At 38.8% G+C, this 10,214-nt stretch overlaps 1 protein-coding gene across 1 annotated transcript; it reads left to right on the plus strand.

The window, feature by feature from the left end:
* The first annotated feature begins 4,421 nt into the window (after positions 1–4,421).
* LOC130529108 (muscarinic acetylcholine receptor M4-like) lies at positions 4,422–9,710 on the plus strand. Its single transcript, XM_057039021.1, has 5 exons — positions 4,422–4,559; positions 4,843–5,015; positions 5,964–6,259; positions 7,291–7,991; positions 8,098–9,710. Exons 1-5 carry the CDS (start codon positions 4,529–4,531, stop codon positions 8,625–8,627), a joined length of 1,731 nt encoding a protein of 576 aa, XP_056895001.1. The 5' UTR covers positions 4,422–4,528; the 3' UTR covers positions 8,628–9,710.
* The last annotated feature ends 504 nt before the right edge of the window (positions 9,711–10,214 follow it).

Genomic DNA, 10,214 nt, shown 5'->3' on the forward strand with positions numbered 1-10,214 from the left:
ACAATGTAAAAAAAAAACGTTCTATTGATTTCTTTGTGAGCAACAGTGATGCACTCCATTCTGTAATTGCTAACTTCAGGTAAATATTCGGTTCTGCAACATTTGGAAGGTAATTCTTCAGAAGGGCGATATTACTGATGTGATGGTTCTGGCTTTAATTAGTACAGCCTGTATTAGTAAAATCATTTATTCTTTACAGGCTTTGCTAATCTATGCCAGAATCAGCAATGCAATGGAAGCAGAGAAGCACCACCTCATCTTGTTCAGGGCAGGAAAAGGTTTGAGTCAAAGGGGATTTTCAGAATAAATTCATGACAATAGGCCACAAAATACTGCAGTAGCCTCTAATATGGATTAAATAAAATTAATTCATCTCAACTAAACTAGAAAAGAAGTCCAGATGGAATCCTGACCTACTGGCTGACTGAACAGATCTTTATATGGATTTTGTTACGAGACTAAAGTAGCGTGAAATTTGAAAACAAATATTTGTAATAATAATATTTATTTATTGGTTAAAATTAGGTACTTGTAAAAATGCTGCATTTCAAAAAGTATAAAATATTGTTAACTGAAGCAAAACTAAAATGTCATGAAATGATGATGAGTCCAAATGCACATAAACAACAAACAGGATGAAAATGTGTTCTGTTTTTTGCCTGTTTCCTTTAAGATTTTTGATTTAATTTTTGTTATATTTCACTGTTCCAGTATCTCATGACTTTGTCTTATTGGAAAATTAAATTTAATTAACTTATCTTTCTTGCAAACTCCACACAAAAGCCCCTGACCCTGGCTCTAAAAAACAAATTGTGTGTGTGTGTGTGTGGTGTGTGTGTGTGTTCCATCCATTAAAAATGACACATTTAGTGAAATGAAATTTCAAATTTGTGGAATGTGCATCTGTAAATTCGGTTCTAAACTTTTAATTTCAGAATTACACAATGCAAAAGCATTTCTCTTTATGTAGAGTCTCATTTTGCAGATGGATATTATTGCTTTAAAGATTAAAATGAGCATCTTTTCAATTTTGAGTGAGGTATCCTGTTCTAATGCTTCATAATGTTCCTTTACAAGAATCAAAATTTTCTGTCGTTGGTTAATATTTTCTTTTCTGTAAAAACAAAGCATTTTATATGGATATTTTGGAAGCAACTGAGGTACTATATTGTCCTATATTGTACAATATAAATAGAGCAATCTTTGTAATACCTAAATAAATTAACTCAGATGTACAAAGACAGTAGATTTTTTTAAGTGATTATGTAGTGTCAAATAAGGAATATTAAATTATAAATACCAAAAGGATCCAGCAGTAAAGTGACTCAGTGCATGGGAATCTGCTAATAACAGTCCAATAACAGGCTGAGTCTTCTTCACACAGCTCAGGAAGCGATGCTTCTAGGGTCCCTCATTGACCTTTGCTGTGGTGTTGAGGGTCCTGGTCAGGTCTGGGCTAATGTTGACTCCAAGATGCTTGAAGTTCTGCACGATCTCATCTATCTGGCTGTTGATGGAGATGGACTAAGAACTTCTTCCAAAGCCCAGGATGATCTCCTTTGTCTTTGATGCATTGAGGATCAGAACATTATCTCAGCTCCAACTCTCCATTTTCTCAACCGCTACTGTAAAGACAGTTTTATTGTTGGACGCAGCGGTATTTAGCATCATGGTGCAGGGGACCTGCCTCCCCATTCAAACTGCCTGAGGTCTAGCAATCAGGAATTTCCAGACCCATCTGTTTTGAGGCCCAAGCGGGCACTGGGGGTCAATGAGCACTGCCATAAACGTCCAGGTAGTGTTTCAGGACCAATACTGCTATTCCATCTGGTCGATTGGCATTGTGTGCAGCTGATGTTGTGTTGCAGGGTTCATATCTCCTTGCAGGGGCTCAGCCTCAGCATTTTGTTTGTGCCTCCCTGCTAGTGATCTTGCTGTTGTAGTTGCTACTGGCTGCCACATGGATGCCCTGCCACATGGATCGGGAATTACAGTTTTTTAAATTGTCTTATATATTCTTCTGTGTAGCTGTAGAGGCATCCTGGGCCCTCAGGAGCCTCATCACAGCAGAGTTCAGCAGTGGTTGGGGAGCATGCATACAGTCAACTGTGTGGTGAAACTATCTATACAGTGCAATTAAGTACAGTTGGGGTGTTGGTGTCTGTTCGGTTATTAGTTGTGGTATTCTGTTTAAAAAGGTCCCAGTTAGGCTCTTTAAAACAGTCCCACAATCAGGCTGATGTGGTCAGACCAGCATAGGCGATTCTGTTCAATATGATGCTTCCTCTGGTCAGAAATAGAATTTAATGTAAGAACAAGCCTGGGGCTTAATCCGTATCTTTCTATGTAAATGCCCACGCTGGAATGTCTATCCTAGATGGATTCAAACTGACCACCTTGTCCAGCTTCTGACACCGGATCACAACTCATGCCACAGCCAGCCTGTATCCACACCCTCATTCTCCTGCTTCTTCCACCTGCTGCTTCCTCCTGAAACTGTGTCCTTTTGAAGACGCCCCTTTACTGAAATTATGGCCTGGCAGGCAACTGCATTTTTAACCATGTAATCTGTGGTACACTATATTTTGTGCCATTAAAGGTCTTTATAAATGACCATAAATGATTAAAAAAAAAAGACAAAAGTAGCGATATGTCTTAGCTGAATGGCACATGAATCTGGACACACTGAATGGACTCTCTTGTTTCTCACAATCAACAATACAGTGATGCATTTGTGTGTGTAGCTTGTTCATTCATATATGAAAGGGAGTACTGTACAACCGGGCGTTATACGGTTGATGTGCCGAGTACTTCTAGTTAGTTAACGATCCTTGTGAAATTACATTATTGCACAGCCAGCACCTACATACAAATTGTAATAAAATTCTAAACATCGGATGAACACTGGATGATCTAGTGTGTTTTTTGTTCTTTACTATCATCACCATAATAAAAAGGTTTTAAATTCACAATTTACTTTTCAGTTAAAATTCCTGTTCAGTTTTTACAAACATAAAAATGGAAACATTGTATAACATAGAATCTAGAGTGTCTGGGCCAGCACATGGTCAAAAGAGCTCTGAAATCTTTGTATAAAACTGTTTGTTGCCATGGTAAACCAGTCTAGAAGCCAACCTCAACCCCATCACAAGTGTGGCTTATATCAAGGTGCATAGGTTTGAACTCAGATCATTACAAAGACAGGCCATGGCTACCAACTATACCAGCTCACCCAGCTCATCTATATGGATCTGTAGGACAAGCGTGAGCAAGAGCTCAACTCACTGATCCCCATGATCTACACTAATGTAGCCCTGACGAGCATGGTCAAACAGTAACTAAGAGAGGAAAGGTAGTCAGGACTAAAGGAGTCACACTGACCAATGGCAACATCGCAAATATCCAAGGCTGGTCCATTTACCTTGGGATGCCACAGGCAAATGGCAAACTTGAAGAGACTCCAATGAAGTTGGCCACAGTCTAATATCTCCAAAGGGTAAGGCACATTCTACAACAATGCCCTGTAGTCATCAGCTACTGGTATAATAATCTGGCCAAAGCAGGAGGAATAAGCCTTCGATATAAAGATGATGAAGACTTGTGACCAGTCCTACGAGTAGATGGAAAATCCTGGACTAAAGCTCAACACAAGTACTACAGATGTTGGGATCTACCACAGAAGGAAAGATCTGAGGTGCAGGATGTGCAAAGAATGCCCTGAGACACAAATAACAGTTACACCTCGATACAAGCAGGTAAAAGTGCATGTGGAATGCCATCACCAAGAGGCTGGCATAGTGTGCAAATTCTTCAAACTGATACCAGTGTACCAGATGGACGTTGTGGTGGTGAGCGAAGGGTGAAAGAGGACTGGAGTGATAGATGTGTCAACCCAAGGTGATGTAAATATCAGACAGAAGGAACAGGAGAAAGTGAAGAATGACCAGAAACAGATGGACAGGAAGTGGAATGGACAGATACAAGTGATCCCTGTGTCAAACAGAGCAGTTGGGGCTGGAACCCCCACAAAATCATCTGAGCCCTCAGTCCAGAAGAGTATAGTGCAAATGATATACATTATATCCAAGGTAGTTTTCTGTGTCAACTGGAATGTTTTTCTTCTCTTTTGAAGATGTTTCACCTTCTATCCAGAAGGCTTCTTCACGTCATGGCCAAAACTGAAGAAGCCTTCTGGATAGAAGGTGAAACGTCTTCAAAAGAGAAGAAAAACAGTCCAGTTGACACAGAAAACTACCTTGGATAACTATGACCTGGATGATTGAGAATCTACACAGAGATATATATTATACCATTTATTTGTCCTTGTTTTAGCCTTACTTACATAGGTAAATGATCTAGTTGTTGTCTCCTTCATGTGATTTTCATTCTGCAGAAGTGTGTGTCAGAGAGAGAGAGAGAGAAAAAAATCAATCTCTGTTTTATTTTTTGATTTCTATGAACTCTTGCAGATGTCCACTGGTTTTTCTCAACCTTAAACCTGCAGTTTGCTTTCGGTCACAATCCCAGCATGGCAGATCATCATGATTATGCCACCATCGGTGAGTCTACCATCATAGATTTCTCTTCCTTTATTACACATGTAATTGATTGTTTTGAGAAATTTATATAATTCATCTTCTCCTCCCAGGACACTAGGAGAATTGAGGTCTAACTATCATAAAGAACTTCAAATACAGGATATTGTAAATGCAGCTTATTGAAATTATCAATACACCAATGCATTTGATGCTTAATATATTCCAGGTGCCTTGATGATGAAGAATCAATGTCAGTCACTTCACCTGTCAATGTTATGCCTGATCAGTGTCTTCCTGCCTTCAGATGGTTCTTACCAAGAAATTACCATAATAGCTACAAATGTTAACGACTGGAAGCAGCACAATGACAGTCACTTATCAATGCAAGAAGCAAACCTCACTTACTCATCAGCTAATGGGACCTGGCTGCCTCCATCTGACAGCTTTGACCCTTTAGGAGGACACACTGTCTGGCAGGTAAACGGCTACTCTTCATTCTTTTGTTTTACTTATAACACGTATCCACTCTCTCTTTATGAGCTTTAGAGTTTGATGACATTAACAGATGTTAGTCAAATAGTAAAGTTAGTAGGTCCAAGTCATCGTATTGGATTTATTCATTATACAAGAAAAGTAGCACAAAACAAGGGTCCTAGGGTGGATGCCTGAATGTACATGCAGTTGTTGTGTCTTTGACCTCGCTGGTGGTCGAAGCATGCGAAGAAGTAATGTGGCATGTCAGAAAGTTTGGGGCTGTTGCCTTTGTAGTCAGTTATGGCTTTAATACCTCTGCACATGCTTGCCTGAGTCACAGTCTTGAAGTGACTTCTCTGATGCTCCTCTTTAGTTCTCTGTGGTCTCCCGACCAAAAGGCAGCATCTCGTTCTCTGTGCAGACAGTGTCCAGCTCTGTCCAGCCAGGGCTCCCAGTTGGGGAACAGTGATGGTGCTGCTGGTTAACACATTGTCAGTGCAAAAGGTTTTGTAGGTTAGAATAGGCAGCTGTGAGCAAACCACAAGTCCGCCTTTTCAAAAACAACCATGTAGCAACTATCATCCCTACAGACAGTTAAGTAGCTAACTAATGGCAGATGGCTTCAAGCATTCTGCATTCAGTGATGCTGTTTTATGTTTGTTCTTGTTTTGTCGTGTGAATTGTTGGCTTTTTGAAATATTTCCTTAACTTTCAGTGTCATTTGAACTATATCCTCATTGGTTGTAGCTATATTATCCAATTTTCAACTCTCCAACTCTCAAAACAAAATCAGCATTTCCTTTTTTAAAAAAACTTAAAACTGGAATTAAAAACGGAAATTAAAACCTTTCATGTGTGGCTTTTAATTATAACATTATATTAATTCATATGCTAAAACTATCAGGAAAGTTCTACATATTTTTCTGATGCTGTTCTTTTTCCCTTCTTCAGGTCATCATTATCGTCTTCCTGACTGGATCGCTTTCCCTCGTTACTGTTGTTGGCAATATTCTCGTATTGTTGTCTTTCAAGGTCAACAAGGCTCTGAAAACGGTCAACAATTACTACCTGCTGAGCTTGGCATTTGCTGACTTGACCATTGGAACACTGTCCATGAACCTGTACACCACTTACATTATCATGGACCAGTGGGCTCTGGGGCCAGTAGTGTGTGACCTATGGCTCGCAATAGACTATGTAGCCAGTAATGCCTCTGTCATGAATCTACTTGTCATCAGCTTTGACAGGTACTGCTTCCAAAAAAAAAGATTGAGTTGTGTGTAAAATATATTGATGATGACTGATAGAAGACAATTGCATCAAAATATAATGCTCATGGACCATGACCATTCAAGAAATTAGATATAATTTGGTTGGACTCAGTTGAGGTTCTGCCTCTAAAAAGAGAGGAAAATAAAACCATTTTAGGTTTTTAGAATGAGGATATTAATAATGTAGCAAGTATTGTGATGTTTTTAGAGCTGTAAGTCTTGGATGGAGCAGTTAAATCGAGGATTAGAATGCAGAGGGCTTTGCAGACATGCTTTTTTAGTACTCCCACAGTGTTTAGCAAGCCGCCTTGGGAGATTTTGGCCAACTCAACTGAATTTTATTTACAAATATATCAAGACATTGTGGAAAGACACTGACAGAGCCTGAATGCCACAAGACAATAGTGGCAAGGAAAAGCTCCATTTTAATCTACATCCCATGTCAGCAGTTTTAAATTTGATTTGAAATTGCCATTGCAAGTATAACACTGTTGTTACTAAAATTTTTATATGTAGAAGAAACGAAATGCCAGATAGATCATATTTGGTTCCTTAGCAAGTATCTGGCTAAATGGAGGCAATTTCTAAAAAAAAGGGGTGGAAAGCAGTCAAAAAGCTAAATCTCTTTCAGGCAAGTATCCAGCCTCCCTAAAGGGAATTGGTTAGCAAGGCCTACATGAGTCGACATCAATGAATGCTGGCTGGCTCTTGGATAAGATATAAGATTTTACTGCAAGTTAAGATAACTTATATCAGAACCATATGAATAAAATGCATATGGACTTTATTTTAATAGATTTACTTATAGGAGCGTTTTTTCAATTTAGCCTTAAGCTAATGTACAATAAGAATGGGGCAACAATAAGCATCAATAGCAAACATATCACAATTCTCCTGCCAATGTTGATAAATAAAACTCCACTGTGGCTAGAAAGTGGGTTGTGATCAGTGATGCATGTGGAACTTCCATTTACTCTGTATGTTGTGTCTTTTTATGTACTTCTCAGGTATTTCTCTGTTACCAGACCACTGACCTACCGAGCTAAACGTACAACCAAGCGAGCCATGACCATGATTTGTTTAGCCTGGTCAATATCATTCATTCTATGGGCCCCAGCCATCTTGTTCTGGCAATATATTGTGGGTGAGCGGACAGTCCAGCCTAATGAGTGCTACATCCAGTTCCTGTCTGAGCCCATCATTACCTTCTGTACTGCCATTGCTGCATTTTACTTGCCTGTCACTATTATGGCCATCCTGTTTTGGAAAATATACCAGGAGACAGAGAAGCGTGCTAAAGAAGTGCAGGGTCTGAAAGGATCTGGAGCGGGACACGGCCCAACTCAACCAAAAAATCAAGGTGGTGCTGCTGCAGGTCGAGAAGGTGCAAACAACAGTCAGAAGGACACTTCATCAGTGCAATGCCAAGGTTCCCAAACCTGCAGCAGCCATGATATCAACCAGCCGGCTGCAGAAAAAAGCAATAAGAGCAATGAAGCAAATGCAGAAAGGAAACATGGCACTTTCTGGCAACGGATTTCATTCATGTTCCTCAGTCACCGTTCTGCTAAAAGATCTGCTAATAATGTAACATCGGGATGCGAGGCAGAGCAAAGTAGCTGTGACAGTTCCAACAACGTTGAAGTTTGTGCTACAGGAGATCATTCAGGTTCAGAGGAGGAACTTAATGGTGAAAGTCCATCAACAGGTGAGACATTACTTTGTTGCAGGTTTTTTGGTATCATATATACCCCCCCAAAAAGTACTATATACAATATATACATACAGTATGAATGCAGCTGTCTTCTATCTAGATGATAAGAAATGTAAAAGAATGAAGAAAAACAAGGACAGAAAACGATCTTCAAGCAGAAGTCAACAGGATTCACAAACAAACCACCAGGGCTCACCAGAAAGCACTGTATCCACTGCAACTGACCGGTCTGGAGGCATCACGATGAAGGATGCTGCAATGGCCAAACGCTTTGCCTCCAAAGCCAAAGTGGAGATCAACAAGCGTAAGAATGAAAAGAAAGCCAATGATAAGAAGGCGGCACGAACACTCAGTGCCATCCTGTTTGCATTCATCACGACATGGTTACCGTACAACATCATGGTGTTGGTTAACACTTTCTGTCAGGACTGTATTCCACAAACTCTTTGGGCACTTGGGTATTGGCTGTGTTATGTCAATAGCACAGTCAACCCCATGTGTTATGCCTTATGCAACAAAACCTTTAGAACCACCTTCAGGGATATTCTGATGTGCCAGTGGAACCAAAAGAAGAACAAGCCTAAATTTCAGGAGAGAAAGAATTTCCCGAAGCCTAGAGCCACAAACTAGACCTACTTGTTATGATGTATTGACAGTTTGGCAATTAGTGAAATGAAATACAGATTTTTAAAAATGGGACACTAATACTAAAGGTTAGTTAAGGTAGCAGGTTCTTAACATATAAAGACTAAACAGAATCAATCCTTGGCCTTTTTACACTGAACACCATCAAAAACACAATGGCGGGGTTTGTTTTTATAATTACCATTTCTTAAAGATTGTAACATTTGACTTTCCATCCTAACCTATATCCCAAACATATAAAAATATGGTGCCCATTGTCTCATGTACACAGCTAGGACTTAACCAGAATTCCTGCAGCCTTCCCAACTGGTTTTCTTCTTCTCTTCATCACGTTTGAAGGGACCTCCAGCTCATGGCAATGTCACCCATGTGCCGTATTTTCTCCTGTTTTCAATGTGTTCCAATGATATTTTTCAAAATTCACAAACCCCTGATGATTCGGACGACGGCTTTTGTTGTAAGATGCACCTACAAAAACAGGAAAACCCTTGGAAGAATCCTCAGAACTTTTTTGTGATCAACCAGAGCCATTTTAAGTGATGGCAGGTGTGTACCGACTACTATTTAACATTTTAAGTTTTAATATGTTGGGTTCATTCTGAACACAGCAACATCCCCAGTGTGAGTACCTATGCTACCAGTTTTTTTTCCAAAAGATTTCCAATTTTTTGAAATTGAATTCTTCACATTATAGGTCACATTAAATCACATTCTGTCGTGATTTCTCTTCGTCACATTTTTTTAATCACAAAAAATGTAGCAGTTTAAGGGGTGTGCAGACTTTTTTTTATACCATTGCAATGATATAACAATAAGGTTGGATTTTATACAGTTGAATCAGCTAACCTTAATTATTATTGAGTTAAACCTTACTGACTGTAATTGGAAAGTTGTTCCTAATTTCTAAAGCTTTCCTCCATCTGTTTTCTGCTGATCATTCATACAACCATGTGGCCAGCAGCCTCATGTTAGCACTCACTGGGAAAGAGGAAGAAATATACACAAGAATATTTAAACCCAAAGCTATATTCTAGCTTTGACTTTACAAATCACAACAGCATTGTGCGGCTTCTCTGAATCTGTGTTGTGTACTTTTTTGTAAATGTAAATATGATGCCAAAGATGTAAAATGAAAAAAAAACATATGGAAATAAAATGCATGTTTATATGTATAATTTGTATGTTTCTCTTGCAGTCTTCCAGTCCCCTCTTTTGGCTCCCAGTAGACACTAGTCACTGCATAGTTTGGAAATGCATCAATTTAAGAAAAAACTGGAAAAAAAAGAAATACATATATATATATAAGTGAGTGTGTGTTTATATCATATATATATATAGTTTTTCATATATATATAAAGAAAACATATATGTGTGTATGTATGTATATGTGTGTGTGTTTGTGTGTCTATATATGTGTGTGTGTGTGTGTGTGTATGTATGTATGTATGTATGTGTGTGTGTATATATAGAAGTATGTATGTATGTATATGTGTATATATAGTCTTTATTTCTAACAACATCTGGTTAAATAACATACAACACATCATCGAATTAATTTTAAAATTGGTTGTG

Source organism: Takifugu flavidus, chromosome 1 (assembly GCF_003711565.1).
Source record: "Takifugu flavidus isolate HTHZ2018 chromosome 1, ASM371156v2, whole genome shotgun sequence".
Classification (NCBI taxonomy): domain Eukaryota; kingdom Metazoa; phylum Chordata; class Actinopteri; order Tetraodontiformes; family Tetraodontidae; genus Takifugu; species Takifugu flavidus.

What these genes read in the sequence shown, in the direction of transcription:
- LOC130529108 (XM_057039021.1), top strand. Translation starts at nt 4,529, where the DNA reads ATGGCAGATCATCATGATTATGCCACCATCG. An exon ending in TCATGATTATGCCACCATCG is followed by an intron (nt 4,560 to 4,842) that starts GTGAGTCTACCA and finishes TCCTGCCTTCAG; the next exon opens with ATGGTTCTTACCAAGAAATT. An exon ending in TGGTGAAAGTCCATCAACAG is followed by an intron (nt 7,992 to 8,097) that starts GTGAGACATTAC and finishes TCTTCTATCTAG; the next exon opens with ATGATAAGAAATGTAAAAGA.